General features: G+C 51.4%; 2 protein-coding genes and 1 long non-coding RNA gene across 5 annotated transcripts; 1 reads left to right on the forward strand and 2 right to left on the reverse strand.

Moving 5' to 3' along the window:
- FGF17 (fibroblast growth factor 17) lies at nucleotides 1–5,598 on the reverse strand. 2 transcript variants are annotated; one of them, XM_020899904.2, is made up of 5 exons: nucleotides 5,477–5,598; nucleotides 5,269–5,305; nucleotides 2,152–2,296; nucleotides 1,876–1,982; nucleotides 1–827 (listed from the first exon to the last, which is right to left on the reverse strand). In XM_020899904.2, exons 1-5 carry the CDS (start codon nucleotides 5,509–5,511, stop codon nucleotides 534–536), a joined length of 618 nt encoding a protein of 205 aa, XP_020755563.1. In that variant the 5' UTR covers nucleotides 5,512–5,598; the 3' UTR covers nucleotides 1–533. The 2 variants fall into 2 exon arrangements, with proteins under 2 accessions (XP_020755563.1, XP_020755562.1); XM_020899903.2 differs by having other exon boundaries at nucleotides 2,152–2,329.
- Nucleotides 2,176–12,200, forward strand: LOC139032478 (uncharacterized). Its single transcript, XR_011485034.1, has 2 exons — nucleotides 2,176–2,266; nucleotides 9,669–12,200. It is a non-coding gene; the product is annotated as an uncharacterized lncRNA (long non-coding RNA).
- NPM2 (nucleophosmin/nucleoplasmin 2) lies at nucleotides 11,118–26,491 on the reverse strand. Of its 2 annotated transcripts, XM_070459705.1 has the most exons (9): nucleotides 25,717–26,491; nucleotides 25,439–25,518; nucleotides 25,239–25,324; nucleotides 24,948–25,073; nucleotides 14,175–14,265; nucleotides 12,970–13,121; nucleotides 12,801–12,835; nucleotides 11,443–11,472; nucleotides 11,118–11,320 (listed from the first exon to the last, which is right to left on the reverse strand). In XM_070459705.1, exons 2-9 carry the CDS (start codon nucleotides 25,494–25,496, stop codon nucleotides 11,299–11,301), a joined length of 600 nt encoding a protein of 199 aa, XP_070315806.1. In that variant the 5' UTR covers nucleotides 25,497–25,518; nucleotides 25,717–26,491; the 3' UTR covers nucleotides 11,118–11,298. The 2 variants fall into 2 exon arrangements, with proteins under 2 accessions (XP_070315806.1, XP_070315807.1); XM_070459706.1 differs by lacking the exon at nucleotides 12,801–12,835 and having other exon boundaries at nucleotides 25,717–26,488.

The raw sequence follows: 26,491 nt of genomic DNA on the forward strand, positions 1-26,491 counted from the left end.
TTTGCGAGAAAATGGTTTTATTCCGGGGCTGGGAGTTGAGGGATGGGGGTGCAGGCCTGGGTAGTGGAATGTGAAGAATGGCCAGCCCTCTTTTTTTTTTTTTTTTTCCCTCTCCCTCTTTTTTTTTTCTTTTCTGAAACCAAAACAAAAGTCCCTTCCTACCGTCTGGCCAGGAGGAATTCAGAGGCTGGGGGCAGACTGAGGGAGCCGCGGGGAGGAGAATTTGAGGAGCCTTGAATCCGCTGATTTTCCCATTCGGTTCAGGGAGCCTGACTTTTCTACCTTCCTTCCTGGGGGCCCGCCCACCCTCAGGGGAGACTCCAGCGTGGGGCCCCAGGGAGCCGCCCTAGTTAGCGGCAGCCCTGCCCCTTTCCAGCGGGGGTGGGGTGGGGGGTGTGTGGCTGTGATGCTCCGTGGTCCTCATCCCCCTTGGGGGCTCTGGCTCCCCGGCCCCCACACCCAGCCCAGTCTTTGGATTAGGAAGGGAGGGGATGGGAAAGCCGGAGAGTGAGGGGCGGCCCCCGGGTCCCCGACTACGTCAGGGGCTGCGGCCTCCGCGTGCGCTTGGTCCGGCGGGTGGGGGCCGAGCCCACGAACTCGAACTGCTTCTGCCTTTCGGCGTGGTTGGGGAAAGGCAGCTGGCCCTGGTAGAGGCGCTTGATGAAGTGAGCTTCTCGCTGGTTCTGGCGGCTGCGGGAGGCCTGACGGGGCCGGCCCTGCCTTGTGAAGGCCATGAACCAGCCCTCGTGCCGGGCATTCTGGAAGGCCGTGTAATTGTTCTCCAGCACGATCTCGGTGAACACGCACTCTTTGCTCTTCCCGCTGGGCTGCCGAGGGGAGGAAGGAGAGAAGGGGAGTTTGTCCGCCCACCCTGGCTGGCGTGTCTGCCTAATAGGCCGATGTTATAGGACCAAGGAGGGACCAGGGAGACTGGGTGCCCGAGAATGCCTGCCTGGTGAGGTGGGCACCCTTGATGGAGAGGCAAAGGTGGACAGAGGAACAAACATTGCTGAAGTCGGATCTGAACTTAAATACAACCCTGCCCTTTAAGTTGTACACCTTGAGCAACGTATGCAGCCAGGCTGAGCCTCGGCTCATCCAGTTGGGTGTAATGGTCCCGGTAACTTTGCAGTTCAGTGCATACACGGGGGCACTCATAAAGCAGAACGGTCCTCGATCTGGGTGAATGGTGTTGCTGTGTGGAGGGAGGGTAGGCAACAGTGTGATGGAAAGAAGGGGTAAACGTATGTAGAATACCGGCTATGTCAGGAACCAGGCACCCACCCATCTGGCTCTGTAGATGATCTTGATACCATGCCCATTTTACAGATGAGAAGACTAAGACTGACAAAAATAAGCTAATATTTGAGAACAGACAGAGTCAGCATGCAGGATGGGCTGATGCAAAAGGAAATGGATTCTCCCTGCACAGCTCTGGACCCACCGTTGCAGAGAGTGTGACTAGCGGTTACACAGTAGGTGGTTAGTATGAATCTTGCCACTTGGAGCCTGTGGACTCCACTTACCTCAGGCAGGGGTTAAGAGGGGAACTTCTGGCCTTCTCAACACTGATCAGGCCTTAGCCCTTAACACAAGGGCTGGAGCATGATGTAGGTGCTAAAATTCTTCCTCACTATACTGAGAAATTACCCCATAAACCAGAGCCAAGGATCCTTATGGGCCAGCCAGTGTTCTCAGAGGGCGTCTAGACCCACAGGGCCTAGAGGGATCAGAGGGAGGCTGAATGATGGGGTGAGCACAGAAGTCACAGTCCTGGGTGGGACCCGGCAGAGGGTGGCGGGATGCTGCGGGACCCCACCTGCCCTCACCCCAGAAGATGGATTCATTTGTTCCTCCCTGTCCCCCAGGCCTCACCTTTCCGATGAGCTTGCCCCTCTTATTCATACAGATGTATTTCTCACTCTCAGCCCCCTTGATGCGCACCCGGCTTCCGAATGTGTCCGTCTCCACTATGAGCTTGGCTGTGGGGAGGGGGAGAAACCTCCGTCCATTGGGGCTGCCGGCCCAGGGATGTAGCAGGGGGCCTGACCTCTGAATTTGGGAGGGGGTGAGGGGCATGGGGGGGGGCCCTTGGACCAGGCGAGGCCAGACAGGGGTGTGGGTGGCCTCCCTGTGAGGGCTGGGTCTCACCAAACTTGTTGCCGTCCTCAGCGGTGGCGGAGATGCGACGCCCGGTGACCTGCACGTGCTTGCCGCTGGTCCTGCTGTAGAGCTGGTACTCACGGATCTGCCGCCGGCTCAGCTGGTCAGTCATGGCACCCTGGTCCCTCACGTACTGGTTAAAATTAGGAGACGGGTGATTCTCCCCCTTTGCGGTTACCAAGGGAAAAATAGTGTCAATTTGCTTTGGGAGACACCACCGCAGGTCCATCCGGGGGAGGGGTGCGGAGGTGAGTGTGGTAGGGGCAGGTCGTTTGCCCTGTGAAGTAGAGGTGTGGGGTGCAGGGGGCACTTGGCTGTGACCTCCCCAGGCCAGCGTGTGAGTCAGTCATCATGACCTCTTGGCTCCTCGTCTGCCCTGGAGCAGGGGACTGGAGGCTGCCCAGGCTCAGGCTCGAGCGACACTTGGGGACACAGTTCAGGTCTGGAATCATGACCCTGGGAGCTGGAAGGAAGCTTCAAGCTGGTGTTATGTGATGTCCATGATCTAGGGAGGAGGTGCATGCGGCCACACAGACAGTTAGTGACAGACCCCTGCCCTGCATCTAGGATGGGAGCTTGTCCCTTCTCCAAAATGCCAAGGGCTTGGTTCTGTTAGCCAGGGTGACCAGATGTCTCTCCAGTCCTCCACACAGGCCACGCCCAGTACATGCACACACATAAATGTGTGCACATTCACACAAATGTACGTGCACACACAGCAGCTGGCCTATGGACCATTGTGGGGGCACTAAAACTCTTCTCTTTAGCTCCTGCAGGGCCCCTGGAAGCATTTCTTTACACCTCTTTACAGTGCTAACCAAGAACTCCTGAGGTCCCGCCCATCCTCCCTGCCACTCCCCCTGGGTGCTCAGGGCCCTAGGAGAAGCCATTGCCCCATCCAGCATTCCTCCCTGCTCTAGGGTTGAGAGGCCTCCTCCATGGAAGAAGGTGGAGAGGTACTGTCAGTGGGGGCCCAGGGACTGTTCTGGGAGGCCGCCTGCCCAGGCCACAATGTAACAGAGGCTCGTGGCCAGTTGGGGGTGATGCTGCCTCCCGCTGCTTCCCCAGTGGGGAGAGGGGCCATTGCCAACATGCATTGTGGTCCATACAAATCCAGGACAAGTGCCTTCTCCAGCATGGTCTCTCTTTATCCATCTGCAGACCGCTTCCTGCCTGCTCACTCTCCGGCAGGGTGCACCCCTGGATGACATTTCCCAGCTGCTGGTGACAGCTCCGGCTCTAGCTCTAAAATGTTTCTCCACCTGGATCCTGCTGGCCTGTGCTGGGACAGCCTTTCCATGCCCCAGATCCCTGAGTCCACCTTGATCCCAGCTCAATCGCAACCATCCGGACAGAGCTAGACCCCCCAGCCCCAGCATCTGCGAGGGACCTACGTCTCCTGGAGGGCGGGGTGGGAAGGACCAGCTTGGAGAGAGGGGGCGGGGAGGGAGCAGCTCCAGGCTGACAGCGGAACCTGCGCAGGGTTAACCCTTTGTGTGTGTGTGTCACTGCCCAGGGCAGACCCCAGCTCCCCACAGCCTGGGAGTGTTGCCACGACCCCAGCCCGTGGGAGCAGTTCTGCCCATCCCACTTCTCCACGGCCCTGAGAAAACCTGAGGCCAGCATTTGGGGTGGAGGACCTGCCTCCGTGCCAGAGGGAGGAGGTCCGGCCCGTCCCCCGCCCCAGCCTCCTGGCCCAGGTTCAGACCCTCCGCCCCTCTTGGCGGGCAGCCTCCTCCTGTCTGTCTGTTCCAGGTCAGGAGCAGAGAGGGGGCTCCCTCCCCAAAACCCCCTCCTCTCCCCATCCCCCCTCTAGCCCTGCACAAAAGCAGCCCCACGCCCCCCCACAGCCCACAGCCCACAAGTCGCTCTCCCCGCGGGACCTGGCCTGTCCCTTTCATGTTTCCGCTGCGGGGTGGGGGTGTGGGGGACCTCCCCTTCCCCTGCCGCAGACAGCTGCTTGTCAGACGGCTCCTCAAGCATGGCTGTGGTCCGGCCTGCTGGCCCCCCCACCAAGGGGGCGAGGGGGCACTTCAAGGGGGAAAGGACAGCTTTGCCACCTTCCCGGAGTCCTGAATGGGGCCTCAGCCAGGCCATAAACGCCTTGGCCAGCCGCACCATTGTGCTAATTCCCCCTCCTGAACAGGTTGGGCCCACCCCCAGCCCCCTCCTGGCCGAGCTGGGGGCTTTCTTCTTGCTCTCCCTGGATGTGTGAAGCAAAAGGCCTGGAACGGGGGCTAGAGCAAAAGGGGGAAGGAAAAGGGGGGGTGTCTCTCTCTCTCCCACCCCCCCACCGCTTCAAAGGCAGCCCCTTTCCCTCGCTCAGAGAAAAGGCATTTACCTTCAAAAAAAGTCCCCACTGGCTATGAAGAGAAGCCGGCCTCTGGCCTGGGAAAGCCAAGCGATGTCTCCCCAGAGCGGTTCTGGACCAGTGCATTTTAATAGCTGCACTTTTATGGAGGATCACAAAAAGGGACCGAGCCTCGCACGGGGGGCTGCGGCTGGGGGGAGGCTGACTTGGGGTTGGGGGTGTGGAGAAGCAAACCCTTGAATCTTGTCCCATACAAACCTCTGGGCTTGACCTCATTGCCCTATAGGTAAGGAGTCGCCCGCCCTGGCTGGGCATTCTGAGTGCCCACAAGATGCCCCCCAGGACTATGACCGGCAGGACATCTGTGTTGGTGGGAGTGGGGTGGGGTGCGTGGCACACACAGGTGGTTTTGCATGGAAACCTGTCTTTTCTCGAGAACTTGCAAGTATTGATACAAGCCTCACCTGAGCCATCCCCTCCGCCCTCTTCCGACCACTCCCGGGCTCCATCCCTCAGGCTTGGCTGCCCACGTGCGTTTAGCCTTGGGGGGAACCCAGTGTGGAGGGATGGAGGGAGCGGGAGAGACCCGAGGAGAACTGGGCTGAAATGAAAACGTCTATCAATCCCCAAATCTCCTACCCCGTGCCATCCCAGCCCCCCAAACCTCAGAGTCTTCTGCACCGGAGAAGAGGCCAGGATATGCCTCTGTCCACCAGAAGGAGACTGCACCCCAACCCCCTCATTGGTAGGGTGAGAGAGACGCGGAGAAGCTGGGGGGGGGGATGCCCACCTACCTGAGTTTGACAGCAGAGAGTCAGCAGCTGCAGGCACCTGTGTGGGAGACAAGGTGGACCTGGTTGCGGGCGCCAAAACAGCAGCCCAAGGGCGCCCCGGGTGCCCACCCCCTGGTCCTTGTGGCGGTCCCAGGACCATCAAGTCTGCCCCGGAGGCTGGAAATGGCAACAAGACAGCGGGGTCCGGGTCAGAGAGCAGCGCACTTACAGTGTGAGGTTGGGCAGCAAGCGGGTGGCTCCCATTGCCGGAGAGGTTTCTTGGGGCCGTTTGCCCTCCTGCTCCCAAAGTCAGGAGCAGATGTGGGCAGTCTCCAGGGGCAGAGTCCCAGAGAAGCCAAGGTCTCTTCGAGCCACAGGTTTTCAGTGGAGAAGAGGAGAGAGAGGGGAGGAGGAGAGAGGGGCGGAGGGGGAGGGGGAGGAGGGTATAATTGGGAGACTGAGGTGTGAGGAGTCCACCTTCCCGGCCAGTGAGACTGCAAAGCAGCCACTGGCGGGGCCGCTGCCAGCCTCAGGCGGGGCTGCCCAAGCGCAGAGGATGGAGCTGCTGGGGGCTCCTGGATCAGGAGACAGGCTCCTGCGTTGTTCCAGACCCTCAAGGACCTCAACAGCAGGGTCCTTCCTCCTCTCTCCTCCTCCTGGCCCACCTCCCCAAGGGTGAGCCGCAGGTATCAATCAGTCCAGGCCTGGGGTCGCTGATTCTGGCTCTCCGGGTGGAAATTACCAGGAGCAGCCTTAAAAGGAGGAACCTCCCTCCAGGGGGCAGGAGGTGGGCTTGGCTAGGCGCTTCCACTGCCTCTGTCACCCCTTGCTCCCCCTATCTGCTGTCTGGCCACTGGGAAGGAGGGGTTAAGGCTCTCCCTCCCCACTAGCAGCAAATAGGGGGTGCTCCTGCTTGGGAGCCAGGGGCAGGGAGACCGCGCAGCTGGGGCTCTGGGTGGATCCACTGGAGCAGAGCAGGCATCAGCCACTCGCCTCTGGGTCTCCGAGGTTTCCTCTGAGAGATGGGCAGAGTGATGCCTCGGGATGTTGGAGGACCCAATGACATAGTCACACTTAAGCAGAAGCCAGAGATATATCTTCTGAGCCCCACTTGGCATCCCCCCAGGCCGGCAGCCATCTCTTGCGCCTCTGGGAGCTGAGAGGAGCCTGGGGCCTCCTGCTCTCATCCCCCAGCAGCTGTCTGGGATAAAGTGCCCAGCAACCTCCCAGTGGCCCCACACTGCCCAGTACCATGCCCGGTATCACCCCATTCTGCAGGCGAGAAAACTGAGGCACATCGGTAGGTCATTTGTTCAGGATACCCAGCTAGTCCCTGGTGGCTCAGATAGTGAAGAATCTGCCTGCGCTGCAGGATACCCATGTTCAATCCTTGGGTTGGGAAGATCCCCTGAAGAAGGAAATGGCAACTCACTCCAGTATTTTTGCTTGGGAAATCCCATGGACAGAGGAGCTCAGTGGGCTACAGTCCATGGGGTCTCAGAGTCAGACATGACTGAGCAACTAACACACATCCACAGACCCATCTAGCAAATGACGTGGTCAGGTTTCCAAAGTCCCTGCTCTTTCTCTTCCACTTGCATTCTTTCCACAGTATCCCCGCCCTCCCGGCCTAGCACAGCTCCCATTCAAGATGCCCCAATGTCCCCGGTCCTGGGAGCTGACGAGCAGGGACTCTACACCATGGTTCCTTCCCTGCAGAAGGTGGCTGATGGTGACTGTGGGAGGGGGCTAGTGCTTAGGGGGCATCTCTGGGGGAAGCTCACACTTCAGCTGTAGGCTCCCTGGAGGTCACAGTGCCCCCAGGTTGGGAAGAGAAGGGGAAGTGCTGGCTGGAGATTTATTTACCTAAAGAGATGAGGCAGAGGGAGAAACTCTCACCTTCAGGCCTCCTTCTCACCTTCCTGAGCTGGAACAATCCACAAAGTTGTCTGCCACCCCTCCCCACCCACTGACAAGCAGGGACACCTCCGGGTCCAACTCCCTGCTCACTCCCAGCTCCACCCCAGGCGCCCCGCTGGGGGCTCCAGGGTGAGCTGAGCCTGAGCTGGCCTGGGGGATGCAGCATTGCCCCCGGCCCTGACCTTTGTAACCAGGTGCCGGGGTTGGAAGCAGTCAGCATGCGTGCTTGCCTGCTCGGTCCAACTCCTTCCGACGACATGGACCGTAGCCCACCCAACTCCTCGGTCCGTGAGATTTTCCAGGCTGGAGAAGGTTACTGGAGAGGGTTGCCCTTTCCTCCTCCAGGGGAGCTTCCCCGACCCAGGGACCAATCCATGTCTCTGTCTCCTGCAATTGGGAGGCGGGCTCTTTACCACTTGTGCCACCTGGGAAGCCCCGGAAGCAATCAGAAAGAATGTCAAAACTGGAAGGGCCCTTAAGAGATGCTTCACCTGGTCCCGCCTCCTCATTCACCAGCGAGGTCCAGAGAGGGTTTCACAGCTAGTTAGCAGCGCAGTTGGGACCAAGGTGCCCACGGTCCCCCTGGTTATTTCCATTTCCCACACTGGCACCATCGCTGGGGGCCCCACTGACACTCTGCCACTTCCACGGCAACCTCCTGATTCTGACTCTCCACTGATTGGTGCCGGCTCCCTCTTGGGAAGCCATGCCCTCATCCTCACCTGCTCTTACTCCCTGGAGGAGTATTAAGAGCTACCTTCTGACCTCAATCCCTAAGACTCACAGGTAAGAGCAGAGAGGCTTAAGCCTGGGGTCTGGGGGGTGGGGTAAGCTTGGGGAATGGCAGGCAGTGAGGAGAGGCAGGTGTGAGGAGTTCCATCCAGGTCCAAGGTCTCTGAGCCAGAGAGCCTGGCTCCTGTCAGTGGGGGAAGGGCCTGCTCTAACTGGCCAGCCCCCAGCCCAGCCTGGGTCTCCATGGTAACAAATGCCTGCTGTCAAGCTTGGCCTTGGGGCTCAGCCAGGGGGCTGGTGCCAGGGACTCTGGGGCACTGCTGGGCAGCCTGTTTGTGCTCTTCGTCCCTTCCTGTTCTGCACCTGCAGGCCTGGCTTCTGACTCTGCTCCTTTACCCCGTGGGAACCCTAGTGATGGATCCCAAGTGAGGAATGTTCCAGGCCCGGCCTCTGAATTTTATCCCTCTTCCCTGGCCCAGGTCCTTCCAGGCTGTGTGACCTGTGGCAAGTTCCTTCACCCCTCTGGTCTCAGCTTCCTAAGTTTTCAAAAGGGAATGGCCACAAGCGATGATGTCAAAACTACCATCCATCACATCAGCTAAGAGGAAGGACACTTTCTGAAAAGTGTCAAGTGCTACAGGAATGAGGGAGAGAGAGGCAGAGACCCTCTTACATAGTCCAGCCTCAGTTTACCTAAACTTTGACTTTCTCCCCTGATGCGAGGGAGCTGGGAGGGGGCAGAAGGGTGGAGTTCATTAACATTTACGGGGGTGGCAGGAGGTGCTAAGGGGAGTGAGGAGTAGCCTGGGTCCTGGTGGTTAATCCCATTCCCTAGTGCCAAGTTCAACACCCCCCCAGCGGGGACGTCTCACGCCTGCCTCTAGCAGCCCAGCTTGTGCAGACAGGCGGCCACCTGCAGGCCTGCCGCTTGTCACCACCTGCTCGACCTCAGCCCACCCCTTTCCTGTTGACAGACAGAAGAGCCTGGGCTGGGGAAGGGTGAAGGGCAAAGGCCTCTGCAACAGTGCAGATCCCCCCATCTTTGCTGTTTGACCCCCACCACCAGCCAGCACGTGGAAATCAAACATCAGCAGTCTAGCTGTTGACTGTCTGCGGCTGAGTCAGAGGAAAGGAGGACATCAGGGGCGCTTGCCTGAGGCTGGAGCAGGGGAACACGGGCTTTGCTGTCACTGGGCTCCGGAGCTGCCCGTCCTGGGCTCCAGTTACACATGGACTCAGCTCTCACCCCTGCTCTGTTTGAGACCTTTGTGCCCTCCGACTTTCATGTCTGCCTCTCACCCACAGGGTGGTTACAAACAGGGCCCGGGGGTCAGACTACCTGAGCCTGAATCCTGGCTCTGTGACTTTGGGGCAAGTTTTTAACCTCTCTGTACCTCACTTTCCACATCTGGGAAATGGGGCGAATAACACCCTCCTCTGGGCAGAGTCATGAGGATTAAAGGCGTGAGCCCACGGAAGGCACTCAGAGCAGTGCCCAGCTAACGGTGTCGTGGCCACAATCATGCCTTCTTTCTGCCTGTATCTCTGTGCCTGTTCCGCCTCAGGCCCTGTGCACCCTCTGCTCCTGGGAATGTCCTTCTGCCAGCTCCACACGCAGCCATCATCCCTTTCCTGTCCATGGTCTCCTCTGAGGCACCGTCTCAGATCTAACGAAACAGGCCACCCCCACCATCGAAATTAGCCTGTTTTACTTCCTCCACAGCGCTTGATGCTCATTGAAATTACGTTGTTGCCTTTATTTCCACCAGACTCTAGGCCACTTGAAGGAATTTCTCTTGCCTGCCCTGTATCTTGGTGGCATGAGGCCACAGTCAATGCCAGCTGCTTACTTGAAGCCAGACCTGATGTCTCTTGTCACTCTGGGTGACTGAGGTCAGTACCATGTTCTCCCTTGTTAGAAGGCAGGCCAAAACTCACATCTGCCTCATGGAGTGTAGAAAGCAGAAGCAAGAACGCCAGCCCTGGACTTCACTGGTGGTACAGTGGACTGCCAACGCAGGGGACATGGGTTTGATTCCTGGTCCAGGAAGATCCCACATGCTGCAGAGCAACTAAGCCCATGTGTCACAGCGACTGAGCCCGTGCTCTCGGGCTGCGGACCCGCAACTGCTGAAGCGTGCATGCCTCAGGGCCCATGCTCTGCAACAGGGAAAGCCACCTCAGTGAGGAGCCCGAGCAGGGCAACTAGGGAGGAGCCTCCACTGGCTGCAACCAGAGAAAAGCCCATACAGCAGTGAAGACCCACCCGGCACAGCCAAAAGAAAAAAAACAACGCCAGCCCTGCCCACCTCCACCTCTTTCTGGCGTCAAGAGAAGCTGAATGGGGAGACTGAAGCCTGCCCTTCTGATGCAGGTGTTCAGACACCTCCAGCTCCTGGGACCCATACTTGGGGGTCCTAGGGAGGGAGGGCAGGGCCAGTTCCCCACTGGTCCACTTCAGCCTGGCCAGTGGGGTGCTGCTTAGAGGCAGGGAGGAGCTCAGAGAGGTTGTGCAAGCAGACCCCGATGGGACAGCCACCTGCATGTCACCACGGTTGAACCAGGCTTCAAAGTGGCTCTGCAGGCTGCTGGGAGCAGAAGCCCAGCGCCAGGCGATGAGTCATTCACCCCCCTTCCAATCCTGTTGGCCCCAAGCCAGCAATTTACTGAGCGCTGTTCTTGTGGCTCTGGCTGCTGCCCTCAGGGAATTCTAGCCTGGGAGTTGAAAGTGTTCACTGCCCACCTTCTGGAAGAGACCTTCTATAGGCTTCAGCAAGCCTGCCTGTCTCCCCACTTGGGAGGTTCCCTTGAAGGTACAGACTGACACATACCTTCACCCTGTGAGCAGCTCCCTCCAGACAGGACGCAGACCTGGGAGAGCAGGTCTAGGCTGGGCCCTTCCTGGTGGGGGTGGTGGGCAGCTATCCCCCCTCAGTTGTGTATCTTGGACAGACAGGCCCTGCCAGAAGGGAGTGTGGACGCAGGAAGACCCACCCCAGGTCTAGCTCCCTCTCCCAAAGCTGGGGAAGGGGCTGAGACAGTTGGTTCTTCCCCCAAAGCTGGGGATGCGGGTGATGCCAGGGAAAGAGAGGAAGGTAGAGAGCAGAACACAGCTAGCTGGTGTGGGCATGTCCAGGTGTGCCGGCACACGGCCTCCCTCTGCTGGACATGTGGGCTCACTGCAGCCGGCTATGACAGGGAGACACGCAGAAACAAGGTCCTAGCAAAGCAACCTTTATTGTGACCGAGTCAGGGCTCTTCCTGCAGCAACCGAGAGCTGGGGTGAGAGGCTCTTGGGTTGGCCCCCCATGATGTCCATCACATTCAGACTCAGCACGGTGGTCTCACGGGTCCTCCCTCGGTCACTGCAGCCAGGCGCTCCTGGCTCCTCATCTCTTTTTAACGTCCTGGCTTTTTAGGTCTGGGTGTGGATTTGGCATATGAGAGAAGGGGGGCTCCAGTGTCCCACCCCCTCCCCATCCTAGCGCCTTCCCAGAGACCATCCCCACTTCCCCAGGAGGACAGCCTCTTAGCAGTACTCACTTTCCAGCAGGACTCCCTTTAAGGTGCTGTCTGGAATGGGGTGGGGTTGGACAAGGAGTGGGAAAATGGATTAGAGAGAGACCCAGCTCCTTGCCAATAGCCCCAGGCCCTCGTACTAGAGCCCAGTCTGCAGAGCTGAGCCCTGGACACTCCAGGAAGCAGGGGCTGTGATTTAGGGAGGCTCACTCCACCCCGTCGCCTGCCAGGGACCAACTCTCTTTATTAAAAAATTATTTCTCGGCTGTGTCACAAAGCATGCAGGATCTTAGCTCCCCAGCCAGGGATCAAACCTGTGCTCCCTGCAGTGGAAGAACGGAGTCTTAACCACTGGACCACCAGTGGAAGTTACTGACTCTTTTCAAAACAAGATTGTTTTTTTCTCTTAAACTTCTGCTTTATTTGTGTATAAGACACAAATACTTCTTTCTCATCATAAAAGATGTTAACCACCCTGCACAAAATATAGCAGAGACAAGAATAAACTACCTGTAATTTTCTTTACCTCCTACCAATATTAACATTTTGTTTCCCTTCAGAACTTTTTTGTTTGTCCTGAAAACATGTGAAATAAAATGAAAATAATATGCTGTTCTTTGAATTTCATAAACACTTTTCAGGTTGCTATATTCTTCATGGGCATTATGTTGCATTCCATTGAGAAGACGTGACAGTTTAAGCAATTGTTATATAGATGGATGTTAGAATGCTTCCATTTTATACTATTATTAGAATAATGAAGTGATAAGTTTCTTAGTGCATATGTTGTTTAGTTGCTAAGTTGTGTTGGACTCTTTGTGACCCCATAGACTGTAGACTTTCAGACTCCTCTGTCCATGGGATTTCCTTGGCAAGAATACTGGAGTGGGTTGCTATTTCCTTCTTCAGGGGATCTTCTCGACCCAAGGATTAAACTTGCATCTACTGTATTGGCATGCAGAGCCACCTGGGAATAATTTCCCCCATATTTCAGATGGGGTTCTTTGGAAGGAACTGCCGCAAGTGGAATGAAATCAGACAGGAAGAACTGCTTAATCCTTTTCAGAAAGGCTCTGCCAGCCAACAGCAGCAGCCCACTGTGTCCCTGCACACGTGTGTCCCCCCCCCACGTGTCTCCGCCCACCACACACCTGCACACGTGTCCCCGCCCACCATGCACCTGCACACACATGTCCCTGCACATGCGTGTCCCCACCCACCACACACCTGCACACGCGTGAGGCCTGCACACCACACACCTGCACACATGTCCCCGCCCACCACGCACCTGCACACACGTGAGGCATTCTCTTTTCAAGCACTATGTATCTCGTTTAAAGAGATGCTAATCGTTGGCTAATATAATAGATGGAAAGAGTTACCTTACTGCCTCCTCTTTTTTTTCCATCTTTTTTTCCTGGAAACCAACACGAGCATCAGGGGGAGTTTGGGCGAGGCCAGGGCCAGAGAAGACTTGGGCTGAGCACCTGGCAGGGGTTGCCTGGAGCCTCTGCCCAGGTTTTGGGGAGCCCTGAGGCACCCCTCCCTCACCTTGGCAGCACCTGTCTGCTTCTGGGGCGCCAGCCTCTTCACTTGTTTGACGGGCGTCTCCTCCAGGAACATATCAACATCTTCATCATCATCATCATCTTCCTCCTCCTCCAGGTCCTCCTCCTCCTCCTCCACTTCCTCCCAGGATAGATCTGAAATGTCAGCGATGGCATGGGAGATGGGGCAGGGCCTCTGCCCAGCTCCCCTTCCCAGATCTCCCAGTGTGGCAGTGGGAAGCGTTGCCTGCCTGCCTCCCGCAGACACTCTGGCCCCCCTGACAAAGCGGGTGAGGGCTGAGGCCATGGCAGGAGGGTGGGGGAACGGGGTGAGGAATAGCTCTGGCGGCAGGAAGGGGATGCACGCGGGAAGGAGCATGTGAGAGGAGGAGGGGGAGGCTGGGGACGCAGCAGCCTAGGAGCTCATCCTGAGGGAGTGGAACCTGGCTGGGGTCTGGAGCAGGAGAGAACCCTGGTGAAAGAGGCACACTGGACAGAGAAGGCAGCTAAAGGGACATGACAAGCACAGCGATCTGCCGGGGACCATGTTACTGCCACAGCTCCATACTGGGTTGGCCAAAAAGTTCGTCTGGGTTTTCCCATAGCAGCATACAGAAAACCTGAAGGAACTTTTGGCCAACCCAAAACTTCCCAGGTGGCTAAGTGGTAAAGAATCCGCCTGCCAATGCAGGAGAGGTATTTGCTCCCTGGGTTGGGAAGATCCCCTGGAGAAGAAAATGGCAGCCCACTCCGGTATTCTTGCCTGGAGAATCTCATGGACAGAGGAGCCTGGTGGGCTCTGCCCATGGGGTCACCAAGAGTCAGACGCGACTTCGGGACTAAACAATAACACTTCATAGCAGGTGATGTTTAAATGTGTGCTGCCACCAGGAATTATATTAAGTGCTTTTCCTGAATACGGCATGTATTCCTTACAGCTAGGCTTGGAAGATGAAACCAAGCACCGCCCCCCGCCTCGGTGTTACAGCTGAGGGGTCTCTGGTCCATGAGGATGTGGTGGAGGGGTAAAGGAGGACCGGGGCTAGGACCCATGTCCATGCCTTCGGTCCAGGCTGCTGGTGATTCTGTTGCCTTGGTGATCTTTTCTACCCATGAAGAATCGCTCAAGTGTTTGAGGACCTCTTACGTCCTTGTCCCTGTGCCGGGCACTGTACTCGAAGACCTTACTAGGTCCAAGCTTGGACTTACTGTAATGTTCCTGGCCACAGAGGAACACGGGTCCAGAGCCAGCCCGGAGCTGGAACGTGACTGGAGGGGAAAACTCCAACCCCAGAACGACCTGCAGGGGGAGATGGAGGGGCGGGGGAGGGGAGGAGGGGGAGAGAAGGGGGAGAGAAGGGGGAGATGGAGGAGCAGGGCCAGGGGAGGAGAGGTAGAGAAGGGGGAGGAGGAGGGGCAGGGGGAGGGGAGGAGGGGCAGAGAAGGGGGAGGAGGAGGGGCAGGGCCAGGGGAGGAGGGGGAGACAGGACAAGCCACTGAGACCTGGGGCCTGGGACGCATGGGGGGGCCTGGCCTCAGGCAGAAATGCTCAATTTATTCCCTCCCCTCCGCCACACACTTCATGGGTTCCTTGAACCCTTCTGCACTCTTAACCCCCTGGCCTTCCCTGCTGAGGTGGACTCTGTCAGACAAGAAGATGGATCTGATCATTTCATTCCTGCCAAGATCACAGAGGGGCTTCCAAGCTGGGGGGCAGCTGTTGAATAGAGAAATCTTATAGCCATGGACTGTACTGCATCCCCTCAAATTCTCCCACTGAAGCCCCCTAACCCTCAATGTGATGGTATCTGGGGATGAAGCCTTTGAGACATAATCAGGGTTGGATGAGGTCATAAGGGCAGGGCCCTTGTCATGAGATTAGTGCCCTTAGAAGCCTAAACCAGAGAGCGTGCCTTCTCCCTCAGCTGTGTGAGGACACAGAAGGCAGGCAGCCATCTGCAAGCCAGGAGGAGGTCCCTGATCAAACATCAACCACGTGGGCCCCCCAGCCTGAGACGTCTAGTCTCCAGAGAGGGGAGAAAGAAACGTCTGCTGTTCAAACCACTTACTCTGGTATTTTGTGATGGTAGCCACGCTGACTAAAGCACTAATCGAATGAGAAAAGCAGATGCAAAGTTATGTTATTGTTTTACTATTGTCTTAAAGGGCTTCCCTGACAGCTCATACAGTAAAGAATCCACCTGCAGGAGACCAGGTTCCATCCCTGGGCTGGGAAAAGCCTCTGGAGAAGGGAATGGCGGCTACCCACCGTATTCTTGTCTGGAGAGAGGAGCCTCGAAGAATCACAAAGAGTCGGACACGACTGAGCGACTAAGCACAGCACAGTACTGTACTGATTTTCTTTCTACTTTTCCAAAGTTTGCAAGTTTTCTAGAGTAACAATAATGATACTTAAATTCCTTGAGTTCTTACTATGTGCCAGGCCCCATGCTAAGCATTTTACCTCATTTATCTTATTTAAATCTTCACAAGGAGCCCACAAAGGAGGTACTATTACTTTACAGAGAAGAAAGTTGAGGCTTAGAGAAATTAGAGTTCCTATTTCAGATGGGAAGCAGATAAGTGAAAGCAAACTCTGCAGCCACAAACACCTAGAAATGCTGGACAAAATGTACTTTGATATTTTTACTGCTTGCCTGAACAGTAAGACAGGAAAGAGGCTCCTGTGGTCAGAAAGAAGAGCAGACCTTGTAGGGGCTGATGCCGCAGCAGAAGGGAAGATGTCTTCCTTGGTGGTCAAGTGGTCAAGAATCCACCTTGCAATGCAAGGGGCACTGGTTCCATCCCTGGTCCAGGGGGACCCCACACGCTGCATGCCGGGCCTGGTCCAGGGGGACCCCACAGGCCGCATGCCGGGCCTGGTCCAGGGGGACCCCACAGGCCGCATGCCGGGCCTGGTCCAGGGGGACCCCACAGGCCGCATGCCGGGCCTGGTCCAGGGGGACCCCACAGGCCGCATGCCAAGTCTGGTCCAGAGCCCACGCATGGCAACAGGAGAAGCCACTGAAGTGAGAAGCTGCCTCCACTAACAACTAGAGAAAGCCTGCGCTCAGCAAAGATGACCCAGCACAGCCCCCAGAAGAAGAAAATGTCCTTGGGCTGTGACACTCATGTGGACAGGAGACGAAGGGCCTGGGCTCAAGGCGGGGCTGTGATGGAGCCCCCTCACGCGGGCTGGGACCTCAGATGGTTACATCTCAGTAAAGGATTGAGGAGGGTGGACTGATGGAGCCCAACCCATCCACCCAGGGATGACCCGCCGTCAAAGGAGGGAAGGGAGAACTCCCGTGTGAGAGAACAGAGCCTCTTGTGAGAAGCTGAGAGCTGCGGTTGTACTTCTCACTTACACCAAGTCTGAATTTACTTGGTGGTGACTGCCAAGTTAAGAGAGCTGTATAAAAACCCCAGGCTTGCGATATATCTGGGGCAAATGGCAGATGCAAACGAAACTAGTCTCTTGGGAGACTGAGTTCTTTTCATGCAGCATTCTTTCAGAAAACAGAACCAAACCCAACCGGAAGATGAATTCACCATCTAAAATTACAAAACACACGAGGAACAGCACTGCTGGAGGTACCAGACGGAAACAAAATGACGCAGCCTAGTACAATCATGAATCTGAGAAAAGAGAACAACAACCTAAGCCACATGAAATGAGTTTGATGAAAACCAATATAAATATAAAATAGGAATATATTTATATAAATATAAAACAGGAATCAGAACCATAAGAACGAGATATTAACAAAAATAAAAAGAACCAAAAGCAGCTTCTAGACATGGAAAACATAAGCATTGAAATACCGCAGGGCAGCCGTGGAGATGCAGACAGAGAGAGCAGACTTGACACAGTGGGGGAAGTAGCAGGTGGGACAAATTGAGGGGGTAGTATTGACATACACATTACCATATGCAAAACAGACAGCCGGTGGGAATTTGCCCCGTGACACAAGGATAATCTGGTGCTCTGTGACAACGTAGAGGGGTAGAACGGGAGGAGGTGGGAGGGAAGTTCAAGAGGGAGGGGACAGAAGTATACCTATGGCTGACTCATGTTAATGCATGGCAGAAACCAACACTATAATTATCCTCCAATTAAAAATAAATTTAAATAAAAAAGCATATGCATTGAAATCAAGTGAACAAATGGTTAGGAAGCAGAGTGAACCAGCTGAAAGAAGAATTGATAAGCTGGAGAAGTGCTGGGCAGAAACTACCCCATATGCAGCAGAGAGAGACGCATAAAATATGAAGACCCGAACATAGCGGACAGATGAGAGGGTCCATTGTACATCCAATAGAGTTAGGGACTGGAGAGGATGGAGTCAGTGTTCTAAGAAATAACAACCAAAAGTTCTCCAGAAACAATCCAAGACAGATCCTCAGCCATGAACAGGCAAATAAAAACAAATCCACACCTGAACATACCATGGTGAAATGACAGATAAGAACAAAGAGATGACCTTAACATCAACTAGAGAGGACACATCTTCAAAAAAGAAACAATAATCAGATAGACTGAGGATTTCAACATCAGAAATCAGAAGAATAGAATAACATTGTCAATGTTGTAAAGCTACCTGGGGAGCAAAATAATTATCAGACAATACAGACTTTGTGGTGTTGGAGGAGACTCTTGAGAGTCCCTTGCACAGCATGGAGATTAAACCAATCAATCCTAAAGGAAACCAACGCTGAATAATGATCGGAAGGACTCACACTGAAACTCCAATATTTTGACCACCTGATGCAAAGAGCCGACTCTTTGGAAGAGACCTTGATGCTGGGAAAGATTCAGGACAAGAGAAGGGGTGGCAGAGGATGAGATGATTAGACAACATGACTGTCTCAATGGACGTGAATTTGAGGAAAGTCAGGGAGATAGTGAAGGATAGGGAAACCTGACATGCTGCAGTCCATGGAGTGGCAGAATTGGATATGATTTAGCAACTGAACAACGACAACACAGGCTTTTAATTCAATAAGCATTTTAGGGATAAAGAAGATCACCACGTAAAGAAAAGAATTAGATCCAGATGGATGTGAAAATAAAAAGAATTAGATAAGGAAGATATTTACAATTATACAAAGAAGATAACAATTTTACAAGAAAGATAAACCTATAAATTATATGCATCAACATAGTCTGGACATACATAAAACTACAGTATAGTAATCAAGACAGTGTGATATTAGAGGGGTAGACACAGAGATCAAGAGAACATAAGACCTAGAAATAGATCCACACAAATACTTGCAACCTTTTTGACAAAAGTGTAAAGTCAATGAAATGGAGGAAGCTTTTCCAATAAATGGAGTTGGAGCAATTGAACGTTCACAGGCAAAGAAATGAACCTTCACCTACACCTCATGGCATATGTGACAGTGATCATGGACTTAAGTGTAAAACATAAAACTGTAAGACTTTTGGACAAAAAGCATAGAAAACCTTCATGATCTCAAACTAGGTAAAGCATTCTTAGACTTAACATCAAAAGTCATAAAAGGAAAAATTAATACAATGGACCCTATCAAAATTAAAAACTTCTGTAAAAGTTCACGTGAAGAGGATGAAAAGGCAAGCTATAACTTGGGGAGAAAATATTTGCAAGCCATGTATTTGACAAATGATTAGGGTCTATAATATGTAAAGAATTAGCAAAACTCCAGTAACAATACAATTAGAAAGTGAACAAAAGACATGAACATTTAATTGAACATACAGATGGCAAAAACTGCATGAAAAGATGTTCAACGTCATTAGCCATCAGGGAAATGCAAATTAAAGGCTCAGTGAGACATAACTACACACATATTGCATGCTAAGTCGCTTCAGTTGTATCTGACTCTGTGGAAACTTATGGACTGTAGCCCACAAAGCTCCTCCATCCATGAGATTCTCCAGGCAAGAATACTGAAGTGGATTGCCATGCCCTCCTCCTGGGGATCTTCCCAACCCAGGGATCTGAACCCATGTCTCTCCTGTCTCCTGCATTGGCAGGCAGGTTCTTTACCACTAGTGCCACCTGGGAAGCCCACATACTGGAATGGTTAAAATAAAGAGATAGTGACAACATGAATATCAGTAAGGATGCAGAGAAACTCAGTCACTCATGCATTGCTGGTAGAAATGCAAAATGGTACAGTCACTTTATAAAACGGTTAGGCAGTTTTAAGAAACTAAATGTGCAACCACCCCATGTGACCCAGAAATTGCACTCCTGGACATTTATCCCAGGAAAAATCGAAACTTAGGCTTATACAAGAACCTATATACAAATGTTCATAGAAGCTTTATTTTTAAGAGCCCCAAACTGGAATCAGACTAGTTTTCCCACAGATGACTGGTTGACCTATGGTACTTCTGTACCATGGAATACCAGTCAGCAATAAAACACACACACACACACAACTTGGATGAATCTCCAGGGAAATGCTGGGGGGTGGGGGTGGAACCCGACCCAGTTCCTAAGAAGTTACACATGTCTGATTATATGTCAGTGATCATATTTTAGAAACGGAGGACAGACTGGTGGTTGCCAGGACTGAGGGTGGGTGAGGAAACAGGAGACAGATGAGTGTGGTTATAAAAGGAAAACATGAGGGATCTCTGGGCTGCTGAAACTTGGCTGTGTTATCTGTACCTTGGCTATGATAGTGGATATAAAACTTAGGTGAGGGCGTCCCTGGTGGCTTAGTGGTAAAGGGTCCTTCCTGACAATGCAGGAGACACAGGTTCGATCCCTGGTCCAGGAAGATCCCACATGCTGCAGAGAACTAAGCCTGTGGGCCACAGCTATTGAGCCGGTGCTCTACAACCTAAGAACCGAACTCCCTAGGGTAAAGCCCATGTACCCCAGGCTTCTCTGCAACAAGAGAAGCCACTGTGAGAAGCCAGTGCGCCACTACTAGAGAGTAACCCCCACTCATCGCAACTGGAAAAAAGCCCACGCAGCAACAAAGACCCAGTGCAGCCAAAATAAATAGATAAAATTAAAAAAACTTAGGTGATAAAGTGGTACACAACAATACCCATGCATTGTATCAATGTCAGCATCTTGGCTTTGATGTCATATTGCAGTTTTGTAAACTGTTTCCACTGGAGAAAACTAGGCAAAACATACAGGGGTCTCTCAGTATCTTTTCTTGTAAATGCATGTGAATCTGTAATTATCTAAAAAATTTTTCAATTAAAAAATAAGCATATACAAAGTAACAAAATTATGAGAAGAATCTACTGAAACTTCACAATCACAGTAGGAAGTTTTAACACATTTCTTTTGGTAATCAACAGATCAGAGAGACAAAAAATATATAGGTTTAACTATATAAGTTTGATTTAGTGGAAAATACATATAATCCTATAATACTACCATGTAGTAAGCCACAAATCAAGTCTCAAATGCACAGAATTTATATATATATATATATCTTTGGGAATTAAAAATTCTAAGTAACTCATGCATCAAATAAGAAATCGTAATGGGCGAATTCCTTGGCAGTGCAGTGGTTACGACTCCATGCCTCCACTGCAGGGGGCATGGGTTTGCTCTCTGGTCAGGGAACTAAGATCCAGAAAGTTTTGAGGCATAGGCAAAACAAACAAAAAAACCCAACAAAACAAAAAAAGAATCATAATGGAAATCAGAAAACATTTAAAATAAAATAGTGAAAATATCACAAAACACAAACGATGCAGTTAAAAAATCTTCAGAGGGAAATTTATGGTATTCAAAATAAACAAACAAAATGTACTTGGAAAAAATAAGCTAGAACATGAATGGACTAAATAGCTAACTCAGGAAATAAGAAAAAGGAACAAAGCAAGCCAAAAAATCAGATAACCAGAGAAATTAGTAAAACAGAAAATAAGGAAACAATAGAAAACATCAACAAAATCAAAAGCTTATTCTTTGAAAAGAAAAAAAAGTCTAATACCCAGTGATCGAAGCGAAGGGGAAAAAAGGAAAGATGATAAGCACTACTAGGAATTTTAAAAAAGAAGAATAAAATAATGGATATAGTCAAGATGAAACACTTCAAAAAATTTCCCATTGTCCTCTAGCTTGCATTATTTGGAGAAATCTACTCATATCCTTGTCTTTGTTCCCCTGTGTGAGATGCCTTTTTAACTCTGGCTGCTTTTAAGATTTTCTCCTTATCACTGGTTTTGAGCAATTTGATTATAAGACACACTGGGGTTCACAGAATTTCTTAGATCTGTGGATTTGTCATCTAATTAGATGAAAATACACCAATGAGATTAACAGCAAGTTAGATACTGCGCAAGAAAAGAAAAATGACATTGAGTAAATAAAGACTATCCAAAATGAAATACACAGGAAAAATATTTTAAGAAGACAGAGCAAAATGAAGTGTGGGACAGGTATTGATAATTGGATTCCTCAGTAGAGATGAGAAAGATGGAACAGAAAAAAAATGTTTGAAGAAATAATGCTCAAAAGTTTGCAAATGCTCTAACTAAAAGTCAGATGATCAAAGTGTTAAAAAAAAAAGTAAAACTCCATTATGTGCTATAGAAAAGAAATCCAATTTATACATAAAGATACAGAGGTTTCAGTAAAATAACAAAATAAAAGAATAGGAAAAATACACAAACACCAATAATACAAAGAGAGCTAGACTGACTATATTAATCCGACTAAGTAGACTTCAAAATATTTGTCAGGGAAAAAGGGAACCCTTCATAATGATAAATGGGTCAAATAACCAAATGGATTTAATAATCTTAGAAACACAGAACTTATTAGGATGTACCTAACAAAAGAGTTTCAAAATACATGGAGCAAAACTGATAATCAAAAAGAGAAATAGAAAAAAGACACAATTATTGTTGAAGTCTTCAATATTTCTCTTTCAGTAACTAAGAGATCAAGTGGACAGAAAATGAGCAAGGATATAGAAGGCTCACACAAAATCATCAACCAATATGATATACTCAACATTTACACAGCAATATACCCAACCACAGGAGAACACATGTTCTTCAGTATAAATAAAATATTCACCAAGACAGAATATATTAGGGGCCATAAGTCACAACACTATTTAGACTGAAATCAAATAATGTATATTTTTGTACCACAATCAAAACAGAAATCAATTAAAGAATGAATAATGGAAAATCTCTAATTATTTGGAAATTAAAAAGCAAACATACTTCTAAGTACCCCAGGGAGTGAAGAATAAAACTAGAAAATAATTTGAACTGAATTAAAATGAATATTCTTAGCAAAATTGGTAGGATGAAGCCAGAAACATGCTCAGAAGGAAATCATAGCATGAAATGCTCATGTCCAAAAAGGGCCTAAAAACAATATGAGATTAATAATGGATAAGATAAGATTATGCTGTGAGAAGCTAGAAAGAGATCAAATTAAAACAAAAATAAGCAGAAGAAGGAAATTAACAACAGATAGATTAAATACAAAAATGGATAAACAATAGAAAAAGATTGATGAAGCCAAAATCTGGTTCTTGAAAAAGACTGATACAACTGTTAAATCTAACATAGGGCATCTACAAAAATCTTTTATCTGTCTGAATGGTAAAAGACTGAATACTTGCCCTCTGGAAAAAGGCAAGGATAGTCCTGCTCTTACCACTTTTATTCATCATTGTACTTGATGTCCTAGTCAGTGAAGTAAGACAAGAAAAAGAAATGCCAGGTACAGAGATAGAAAATGAAGATGTTAAACTGTGTTTATTCACAGATGCCATGAATAAGCACATAGCAAATTCGGTGGCATCAATAAAAAGCTGTTAGGACTAACATGCAAATTTAGCAAGGTCAGTTAGTACAAAAGCCACTTATATAACTATATGCTAGTACTGAGCAATAATAAAATAAAAATGTAAAATACCATTTCTGAACCTACAGCTAACATCATACTCAATGGTGAAAAGCTGGAAGCATTTCCTCTAAGATCAGGAACAAGACAAGGATGTCCACTCTCACCACTTTTATTCAATATAGTTTCTGAAGTCCTAGCTATGGCTTCTTGAAGGTTTTCTAAATAGCTATTTACTGGGAGAAGATCAGATTTGGGGATAGGGGAAAAGGTCATACATAAAAATTAAGAATTTGAATTTAATAGGTTAAGTTTGTAATATCTATTGAAGTGAAGTGTTAGTTGCTCAGTCATTCCCAATTCTTTGTGACCCCATGGACTGTAGCCCACTAGGCTCCTCTATCCATGGGATTTTCCCAGGCAAGAATACTGGAGTGGGTGGCTATTTCCTTCTCTAGGGGATCTTCCTGACTCAGGAATGGAACCCAGGTCTCCTGCATTGCAGGCAGATTCTTTACCAGCTGAGCCACAGGGGATAACTGTTAGATAACTGTTAACCTACTGAGTTGGACACAGTATGTGGAGCACAAGAGAGGCTGGGTTTACAGAATAAATTTCCATGTCTTCATTTGTATAGGTGGTCTGTAAAACTATGGGAATGGATAGATCTAGGGAGATCTTGTTGATAGAGAAAAAAATAGGTTTGAGGGCAGTTTTACAGATCAACCTCCCACATCTTTAAGGGCAGATAATCCTGGTCTTTAAATCACTGTTGTCCACAAAGAAGGGAACACTTCATGCCTCGGTTCATAAGGCTAATATGCCTTGACATCCAAATAAGATGAGGTTAAAGTGTCTGCCTCCAATGCGGGAGACTCAGGTTTGATCCCTGGGTCGGGAAGATCCCCTGGAAAAGGAAATGGCAACCCACTCCAGTACTCTTGCCTGGAGAATCCCATGGACAGAGGAGCCTGGTGGGCTACAGTCCACGGGGTCGCAAAGAGTTGGACATGACTGAGCAACTTCACTTTCTAAGCTCACTTATGAGTATGTAAGTTTAAAAAAGAATCTTATTAACACAGCAAATCTAGACATTTATAATACAATCAGTAATGTTTATCTCAGGAATGCAAAGTTGGTTTAATATTATTATATTACTATAATTTACCACATTAACAGATTAAAGGAGAGAGTGCCCCTGATCATATGAATAGAAACACTTTTGATAACCAATAATGATTAAAAAGAGGAAAAGTCAATTTTTCAAAGAATTAGACAGAGACTTCCTTAACCTGACGAAGAGTATCTACCACATACTTCATACTGAATGGAGAAATGTTAGAAGCATTCCTTTTTAAAGGAATGAAACAAGGATATCTACCATTATAATTTTATCCAATATTATACTGGAGGTCCCAGCCAGTGGACGGGATTAAAAAAAAAAAACAAATACAAAAATTGCCATTATTCACAAAGATCTACACAGAAAACTCAAATGACTAGAAGTGAAGATTTCTGGGTACACAGTCTGGATACACAAGCAGCGTGTAAATCACCAACAGTACACGGTCACCAGCAGTAAACAGTTGAAAAATGGGATTTGAAGAAAAGTTATTTAACTTGCCCAAAGTCACACAACTAGTGAAGAGTGGACTAGAGTTCCCTGGCTGGCCAGTCGTTAGGACTCAATGTGCACCGCCCCCCTCTCCCCTCCACAAAAAAGGGAGTGGACTAGGATGGAAAGCTGCCTCCCTGCTCCTGAGTCCAGGCTTTTAGTGCTGGGCTATATGCCTCTCTGGGCTTTCCAGGTGGCTCACTGGTATAGAATTCACCTGCCAATGGAGGAGACACAGGTTTGATCCCTGGGTTGAGAAGATGCCCTGGAGAAGGAAATGGCAACCCACTCCAGTATTCTTGCCTGGGAAATCCCCTGGACAGAGGGGCCTGGTGGGCTACATACAGCCCATGGGGTCACAGAGTGGGACACGATTTATCGACTAAACAAGAAAAACTATTTCTCTCCGGCACCGGTGGTACATCTGCAGGAGCCTGCACCACACCTTTGTGTCCATCTGCACACAAGGGGTGAGGCCTGAGCAGGGCCTCCGGGGGCTGGAGCCAGGGTTTCCTAGGCCCTTGGGAAGCTCACCATGGGGAGGACCGAGGCCCGAAGCGAGGCCAGGGTGAGGGGCTTCCTCTTCTTGTCGTCCTGGCTTGCCGAGGGCAGGATCTCCACGACGTTCACCTCCTCTTTGGCTTTCTCCCCCAGGGAAATCTGAGCGGGTGGAAAAAGGGGCAGGGCGCCTCCTCACCCCCAGGGCGAGGGCGGAGGAGGGAAGCCTGGCTCCCGCTGGGGGGACGATGCCACCTGCTCCTGCGTGTCTGGCCAAGTTCCCCCCTGCCCCATCCTTTCTCCCCTCCTCGGAGCGGCGGTACCCACCGTACTGAGCGACAGCACACAGTCCTGCTTCCCCACCTTTTGGGGTTTGAAGGTCCACGTCGGCCTCTCCTGGTTTAGCTCACAGCCTGCGAAGGGAGACGGAGACCGCGGGAGAGGCGTCCCCTCTCTCCCTCCAGCCCTCTCTCGTTCCCCTCCACCAGGACCCCGCTGCTCCGAGGACACCCTGGGGCCTCACTCACCCCAGAGCAGGCTTAGCGTCTCCTTTTCGGAGGTGCTGCTAATGGGACTGCGATTCATGATGCGGGCGGGCGCCGAGCAGCTGCCGGGGAAAGGCCCATTACAATCCGCTGGCTGGAGGGCCCCGGCGGAGCGCCCCGAGCGGAAGGGTTGCCCCGCCGGCCCTCCCAGCGCCCCGAGGTGCAGCGCCCGGCACCCGCGGGGAAGGCGGCTCGGCGCGCGGCCTCAGGCCCACCCTACCCCCGGACCCAGCCCTCTCGCAACCTCTCCTCCTCCTCACCGTCCCTGACTCCGCTCACTTCATCGGCTCCTCCTCGGGTCGCTTCCCTCTCCGGCTTCCTTACTTCGGCCTCACCTGAGGGCCCGGCCGCCCTCAGCGGGTCGTTATGAAGCCTGGGAAGGGGCCCCGGGAGGGGTCTAATCAGCCCCCATCCCGTTCTTCCACTCTTTCCTCCCCTTGGCGCCTCAGAAGCACCTGGAGAGCTTGTTAAAACAAGCGCTAGGCCCCACCTCCACCGTTTCCCACGGAGGGATCCAGAAAATGAGCATTTCTGAGCAGGTGCCCAGGTGAGGTGGATGCTGCGGCCCACACCGTGAGAAGCGCGGTCCTGACTAACAGGGGCTGACTGAGGCCTGCTTCGGGAGCCCGCCCGCGCCCTCCGTGGAGACGCTCTGCCCCCCGGTAGGAAGCATAGCCTTGTCCACCCTGCCTTTGCCTTTTTTGTTTGTTTCCTTTCCCTGCATGCCAAGTGTGGGCCTCTCCCCAGGCCCAGAGGGCCGGACCCCCAGGGCTGTGGTCCCCAAAGATGAAGAGCCCAGTTTCCAAAAGGCTCGCTTCTCCCAAGGCCAGGAAGGAGTGGGGATGAGGAAGGGGCCAGGAGACGCAGCTGGTGAGCAATACACCATGGGTCAGCGACTACGAGGGCCACCCATTTAACCAACATCTGTTCTCACGGCACAGTGAAGCACTGAAGTGCTTGGGTGGGGGTAGCGAAGCGGAGGCAGGCTTTCGGTTGACCCCCCCTCCTCCAAGTGGTACCTCTGTTTGGGAGTCG

The sequence above is a fragment of the Odocoileus virginianus genome, chromosome 31 (genome assembly GCF_023699985.2).
Source record: "Odocoileus virginianus isolate 20LAN1187 ecotype Illinois chromosome 31, Ovbor_1.2, whole genome shotgun sequence".
NCBI classification, from domain to species: Eukaryota; Metazoa; Chordata; class Mammalia; order Artiodactyla; family Cervidae; genus Odocoileus; species Odocoileus virginianus.

What these genes read in the sequence shown, in the direction of transcription:
- FGF17 (XM_020899903.2), bottom strand. Translation starts at nt 5,511, where the DNA reads ATGGGAGCCACCCGCTTGCTGCCCAACCTCACACT. An exon ending in TTGCTGCCCAACCTCACACT is followed by an intron (nt 5,306 to 5,476) that starts GTAAGTGCGCTG and finishes TCTCCCACACAG; the next exon opens with GTGCCTGCAGCTGCTGACTC. An exon ending in TGAGGACGGCAACAAGTTTG is followed by an intron (nt 1,983 to 2,151) that starts GTGAGACCCAGC and finishes CCCTCCCCACAG; the next exon opens with CCAAGCTCATAGTGGAGACG.
- NPM2 (XM_070459705.1), bottom strand. Translation starts at nt 25,496, where the DNA reads ATGAATCGCAGTCCCATTAGCAGCACCTCCGAAAAGGAGACGCTAAGC. An exon ending in GGGCCTCGGTCCTCCCCATG is followed by an intron (nt 14,266 to 24,947) that starts GTGAGCTTCCCA and finishes CTCCCCCTGCAG; the next exon opens with GTCGTTCTGGGGTTGGAGTT. An exon ending in AAAAAAGAGGAGGCAGTAAG is followed by an intron (nt 11,473 to 12,800) that starts GTAACTCTTTCC and finishes ACCCCATTCCAG; the next exon opens with ACAGCACCTTAAAGGGAGTC.